General features: G+C 38.3%; 1 protein-coding gene across 2 annotated transcripts in view; it reads left to right on the top strand.

Annotated features, from left to right (window-relative positions):
• Positions 1–6871, top strand: part of JADE3 (jade family PHD finger 3) — a 169205-nt gene that overhangs the window by 97012 nt on the left and 65322 nt on the right. For both annotated transcript variants that reach the window (XM_055081872.1, XM_024116907.3), the window contains exons 2-3: positions 734–790; positions 1565–1644. In XM_055081872.1, the coding sequence (XP_054937847.1) occupies positions 734–790; positions 1565–1644 (137 nt within the window). The remainder of the gene's footprint in view (positions 1–733; positions 791–1564; positions 1645–6871) is intronic.

Genomic DNA, 6871 nt, shown 5'->3' with positions numbered 1-6871 from the left:
TCTCTCTCTCTCTCTCTCTCTCTCTCTCTCTCTCTCTCTCACTCTCTCTCACTCACACACACACACACACACACACACAAGGATGCTTAAACCATTGGAAGTTTTCATTAAAAACATTATTTTTCACGATATAGGAGCTTTCTATAGCATTTCTTGTGATGGTTAGATATAATTTTAAATTAGGCTAGTTGTTTGTGGGATGGGAACAGGTAGAAAGTGAGAAAGGGGGAGAAAGGGCGGGCAGAAAAGCAATGGGTTGTGCTTTGAAAGATGAGACATGCCTCACTTGTTCTTTCTTCAGCCAGCCATGTCTCATGCCTTTTAACATTGGCCCTTGACAGCTCTGCCTTTGCAACTGCTTTTTCCTTTCCTGTTCCTCTCTTATTGGGGATCCCTGGCTGATGATGGCCCTGTGGCTGCCCCCCTTTGTTTGGGTGGACAGTGGTCATGTGGCCACATCTGAGGCTCCAGCTAATCCTATACCATTCATTCTCTGCTGCTTGGATTTCCTCCTAAAGCTAATATGTGGCCTCACCCAGTCTTTGACACACTGTGTATTGGAGAATTTGGTAGTACTCTTCTCCCATCACTCTAGGTCATTTGAGAATATTCTTAACAGAAATCATTTGATTTGTGTGATTTGCCTGCTGCTGCTTCTTGAGCAGTATTGACTGCCCTCTGGGATGGGTATGTGTGTGTTGACTATTTTATTCAGTGTTGTTCTCTTTCTCAGGATGCTCCAGGATGAAACGTCATAGAACTCTCAGCAGCAGTGACAGTTCAGACGAGAGTGAGTAGAACCAGCCAACAGCTGGTAACCTCTGTATCTGTAATCCTTGAGGATTTCTTTGACTTGAGGACAAGCTGTTTCATGCTTCTTTCAATGGTTAAAAAATAATGTTTCTAGGAAGGAAAGCTTGGAGTACCATTTTTCTTATTCATTTAAATTTCATTAGACATAGATAAGTTAGGTGAGAGAATTGGTTTGATGTGGCATATAGCATTTTGTTTTTCACTTTTTATTTACCCAGGCAACAAAAGCCACATCTACCAATGATTTAACAGTTCTTTTCTAGAAAGTAAGAAAAGTATGAGAGCATAAATTGTAGGCCCTACAGTTCTATTTGTAGCTCAGGTACTAAGTGTTTGACTGGACGAGTCATCATTTGTAAAAGACAACAACTTTATTAACAGTAGCATTTGGGGAAGTGCTGAAGGATACACAGATTACCTGCTCCACATTTTTAGTTTTTTTCAGTTGCTTTTGCAGATACTTTTTCTCCAGATGGAACATGAATTGTGTTATTCCAAGTTATTATGAAATATGATTCCACCAAATTGAATCTCAGCGTTAGCATTGTTGAAGCTTTTGCACCCTGGGATGTCACCCATAAATGTCATTAAACTCCATTATGAAACTTTTTGGTTGCAATTTAACTATTTTCTTCAGTGGTATGAGGTCACTGTGCTCTTCTCCATCATATATTTCATATTCTTTTGGATGACATTTAGTTATAATAGCAGGTAATAAGTCTCAGTATGTTTTTCTAATTATCTTTTGCAGGTCCTTCCACTTCCTTTACTTCTGGCTCGATGTATAGGAGCAAGTCAAAAATTCCAAATGAACACAAGAAACCTGCTGAGGTGAGATCAGATATTAAATTCTTAAGACTCAAAAAGTAGACAGATAGCTACCTTCTGCCTACATATCTACAATACCCAGATCTTGGAGACGTGAGGAATAAACTACATGCCAGTGGATAGGCTTGTTTTCTGATGAACTTTTTTGTTTTTCAAGAAAGATTCCGTTTCCTTTTTCCTTTGGGGAAAACAGTAATCTTCACTGTGCTTTCATTTTGGTGATGACACCTAAGTGCCTGGCTTTAGAATATAAATCCTCTCCTAGCCAAGAAGTCAAAGGGAGCCAGATTTGGAGAATTGGGAAGGACCAAAAGAGCCAAAGATCTGGCCTGTGATAGGAAAGAGCTAAGTTGGCAGGTGGGAGGCAGTTCAGGAAAGGATAGATGAGGAAGTCGTGGATAGAGAAGGAAAGGACTGGGTTGGAGATCTGGGCTCTGGTAAGTCCTCACAGCCTTCAGAGCACTACCACGAGGCCAGGAAAAATGGGCCAGTCCTTGTGAGGCTAGTCATCTTCTGCCTCAAGGACAGCAAAGTGCCAGGGTTGCACCTGGATTTGGTAATTGTTTAATGAATCCTCCAGACTTTCCTCTGTGATAATTAAATGATGAGAAACTGACCCTGTCTATCTTCACTTCTACTATGAGTAGTCTTCCTTGGCTTCAAAGGAAAAGGGAAGGTATTAGTTAACTATTGCTGCATTATACGTTATCACAAAATTATTGGCTTAAAGCAGCACACATTTATTATCTCAGTTTCTGTGGGTCAGGAGTCTGGGCACAGCGTGACTGGGTTCTCTCTGTTCAAGGTCTTTCAAGGCTGCAATCAGTGTGCTGGCTGGGCTGTGTTCTCATCTGGAAGTTTGACTAGGGAAGAATTTGCTTCTGAGCTCATTCAGATTGTTGGCAGAATTCATCTCCTTCCAGCTGGAGGACTGAGGTCCCTGTTTTTTTCATTGACTTTTGGTAGAATACCACCCTTCACTCCTAGAGGCTGCTTGTAGTTCTTTGCCATGTGGCCTTCTCCATAGATCCTCTCAAAACACAGCAGCTTACTTTTTCAAAGCCAGCAAGGGGAGAGTCTTTTACTCCAGTCTGCTAGGACTGAGTCTTATATAACATAATGAGAATGACATCCCATCACATTTGCCACATAACATAACCTAATCGAGGGAGTGACATCCCATCATGTCTGCCATATTCTGTTGATTAGAAACAAGTCCAGGTTCCACCTGCCCTCATGCAAGTTGGTGGGGGGCAGCATTGCTTTAGGATGTGAACCAGAGAGAGCATTTCTCCCTTTCTCCCTTTCTCAGAGGTCACTTTTCATTTTCACCTTTTGCCAGGGATCTTTCTGGGCACAGTAGAATATCAGTGTGTATTTATATGTGTCTGTGTCATGCAGAAAAACTTAGGGAATAAAACGCACATAAACAGGAGCAGAACAAATTTCCCACCTATCCGGAGGAGGCTTTGACTACAGAATGGTGAGAAAGAAACCTTGCTACTTTCCCATTTAGGACAGCCAGTCCTCGAACATAAAATGACTCAAGAGCTTTGGGTCTTAAGGCCTGCTGCCTCCGACTCAGTGAGAATATCAGTCTTTTGTTGCAAGAGATAGGGGACCTAGGCTACTGGAAGCAAATTTTTTCATTTATATGTCCCATTCTATTATAAAAGAGAGAACCTGATATTGTAGGACAAAACCAGCCTTGGCATTAGGAAAGATTGATTCCATGTGTTGCTTGGCTGGTTTATTTCATCTCTCTAAAATCATTTGTTTTGTCATTATAACATGGACATTATCACGCCTACCTCTCATAGGTACCATTTATTGTAATTTTCTGTGCCAAGAGCTTTTTATTAGATAATCTGATTGTTTCCCAAAATTAAGCAATTGTAAGAACCTCCTTGGATGCTTCCTTCATTTAAAAATTTTATATAATAGCTTATTTATATCAGTATGGACTGACATATATTTATTTTATACTTTGGGTTATAATCCAGTACTGCATAATATATTGTATTTCTCAAATTATTCTATATATCAGTGAAATCATCTCTCTTCTTTTTCTCTTTTCAATTTCCATTGATTTCTGCTCTTATTTTTATTATTTTCTTCCTTCTTGCTTCAGTTTTATTTTGTACTTTTTCTAGATTCTTGAGGTAGATGCTTAGGCTATTTGAAATTTTTCCTTTTTTCTAGTATAAGAATTTTAGTGCTATAAATTTCCCTTTAAATACTGCTTTAGCTGCACCGCATTAATTTTGGTATGTTTATTTTCATTTTCATCCGTTTCAGTATTTTTATTTTCCTTGAGACTTCCTCGTTGATCCATGGATTATCTAGAAGTTTGTTGTTCAGTTTCCAAGCGTTTGGAGACGTTTATTGCTATCTTTCTGTTATTGATTTCTAGTTTGAGTTCATCTTTGTCAGAGAACATGGTCTGTATGTTTCAGTTCTTTTACATGTGTCAAGGTTTGTTTTCTGGCCCAAGGTATGGTTTATCTTGGTGAATGTTTAATGGGCACTTGAAAAGAATGTGTATTCCACTGTTGTTGGGTCCTATTGGTTGATGGTGTTCTTCTGTATCCCAGCTGATTTTCTGCCTAGTAGTTTTATCAGTTGTCCAGTTAGGACTGTAGCAGTCTCCAACTGTAATTGTGGATTTGTCTATTTCTCCTCTCAGTTCTATCAAATTTGCTTTGTGTATTTTGAAGCTCTGTTGTTAGGTGCATACATATTTAGGATTGCTGTATCTTCTTGGTGAATTTATCATCGTGTAATGTCCCTCTTTGTCTTTGGTAATTTTGTTTGCTCTGAAGTCTATACTATCTAATATTAATATCATTTCTGGCTTTCTTTTGATTCCTGTTTACATGGTATATGGTATATTTTTTCCAACCTTTCACTTTTTGTTGATACATATGATTTTTATTTGAAATGAGTTTCTTGCAGATGATATATAGTTGGGTCATTTTTTAATCCACTCTTTCAATCTCTGTCTTTTAATTGGCATATTTAAAACATTTATTTTTAATGTAACTTTTACTACTGTTTGGTTTAAGTCTGCCATTTTACTATTCTTCTGTTTGTTTTCTGTGGGTTTTTTGTTCCTCTTTTATTTTCTGTCTTCTTGTGGATTACTTGAACATTTTTTAAAATTCCATGTTGATTTTTCTTCTTCTTTTTCTTTTTTTTTTTTGGCTGCACCGCACAGCTTACAGGATCTTAGTTCCCCAACCAGGGATTGAACCTGGGCCCTCAGCAGTGAAAGTGCAGAGTCCTAACCACTGGACTGCCAGGGAATTCCCCCGTGTTGATTTTTCTATGGTGGTTTTGAGGGTATATCTTTGTGTAGATTTTTAGTGGTTGCTCTTGGGAAGCAACCTTTAAAAGGGAGGGCCTTTAACAAACATGACATCAGTCTCCTGGTCTCTACATGTTACCACTTTGAAGTAAAGGAAGCTTACCACCATTTGGGTTTGTTTATCCACCCTGCCCCCACCTTTATCATATAGTTGTCTTAAATATTTTCTCTACATACATTGAGAACTACATTAGACAATGTTAGAATATTTGCTTCAACAGTAACATACTATTATAAAACTCAAGAGGAAAAGGGTAGTCTGTTATATTTACCCATATTTTTATTCTCTTGTTCTTCCTTTATTCCTGATGTTCCAACTTTCCTTTTGTTTATTTCCTTTCTATATGAAGAACTCCCTTTAGCTATCCTTTTAGGGGAAGTCTGCTGGTGATAAGTTCTCTTAGTTTTCCTTCATCTGAGAATGTCTTGGTTTTACCTGAAGAATATTTTCACTTGATATAGAATTCTGGTTTGACAGAACTTTTCTTTTGGCACTTGAAAAATGTGCTACTTCCTTCTTGCCTTCATGGTTTCTAATTAGAAATCTGCTTTCATTCAAATGGTTGCTCTCCCATAGGTAATCAGTCATTTCTTTTCCAGTTGCCTTCAAGATTTTTCTTTGTCTTTAGTTTTCCAAAGAAAACTTTAGAAATCCATGCCTGGGCATGGATTTCTTTGGGTTTATCCTGTTTGGGCTTTGATCAGCTTCCTGAATCTAAGTTTATATCTTTTGCCAAATTTGGGAAATTTTCAGCCATTATTTCTTCAGCTATTTTTCAGCTCCACCTTTTTTTCTCTCCTTCTTTTGAGACTTCAATTGCATGAATGCTAGATCTTTTGTTATTTCCCACAGGTCCTTCAGACTCTTCATTTTTTTTCAGTGTATATTCTTTCTGATGGTTAGATTAATTTCTCTTTTTCGCTGTTTCTTTATTCTGTTAATTCCATTATTCTACTGAGCCTATCCTATGTGTTTATTTCAGTTATTATATTATTCCATTTCACATTTTCCATTTGGTTATTCTTTGTATCTTCTTATTTCTTTGCTGAAACTTTCATATTTTTTTGTTGTTTCAAAAGTGTTTGTAATTTCTCGTTGAAGCATTTTTATGATGGCTGCTTTAAAATCCTTGTCAGATAATTTCAACATTTGTGTCATCTCAGTGCTGGTATCTATTGATGGTCTCTTATTCCTGGTCCTTAGTATTATGAATGATTTCCTATTGTGTCCTGGGCTGGGTTTTTGTTTTGTTTTGTTTTGGTTTTTGGTATTATATTATCAGACACTAAGTCTTATTTAAATCTGTTTTAGCACACTTCCATAATAACCAGACCAGTGGGGAAGAGGGACACTGGCTTTTTACCACCAGTTACACAATTCCTAGGCTCCCCATCCTAGTTCTGTTATCTCTCTAGGAAAGCAGTTCTGTTATCCCTCTAGGAAGGGGGAAGGGTGTCTCATTACTACTTGGCAGGGGTGGAAATCCCCACTTTGTTACCTCCACTGATAGCAGGGGGAGTGGGGTGGTAAGGGGTACTGCATTACTGATGGGCAGTGGCGATAGTCCAGGCTCCCTACCCAGTCTCTGCTGATATCACATTGAGGAGGAGGAATGCCTTGTTATTGCTGGGTGGGAGTGGATGTCAAAGCCTCTCAGGTGATGTCCACTGATGCCACAACAATTGTTCTTTTTTTTTAACATCTTTATTGGAGTATAATTGCTTTACAATGGTGTGTTAGTTTCTGCTTTATAACAAAGTGAATCAGTTATACATATACATATGTTCCCATATCTCTTTCCTCTTGTGTCTCCCTCCCTCCCACCCTCCCTATCCCACCCCTCTAGGTGGTCACAAAGCACC

Source organism: Physeter macrocephalus, chromosome 21 (assembly GCF_002837175.3).
Source record: "Physeter macrocephalus isolate SW-GA chromosome 21, ASM283717v5, whole genome shotgun sequence".
NCBI lineage: Eukaryota > Metazoa > Chordata > Mammalia > Artiodactyla > Physeteridae > Physeter > Physeter macrocephalus.
This window is presented reverse-complemented; position numbering and strand designations above follow the sequence as displayed.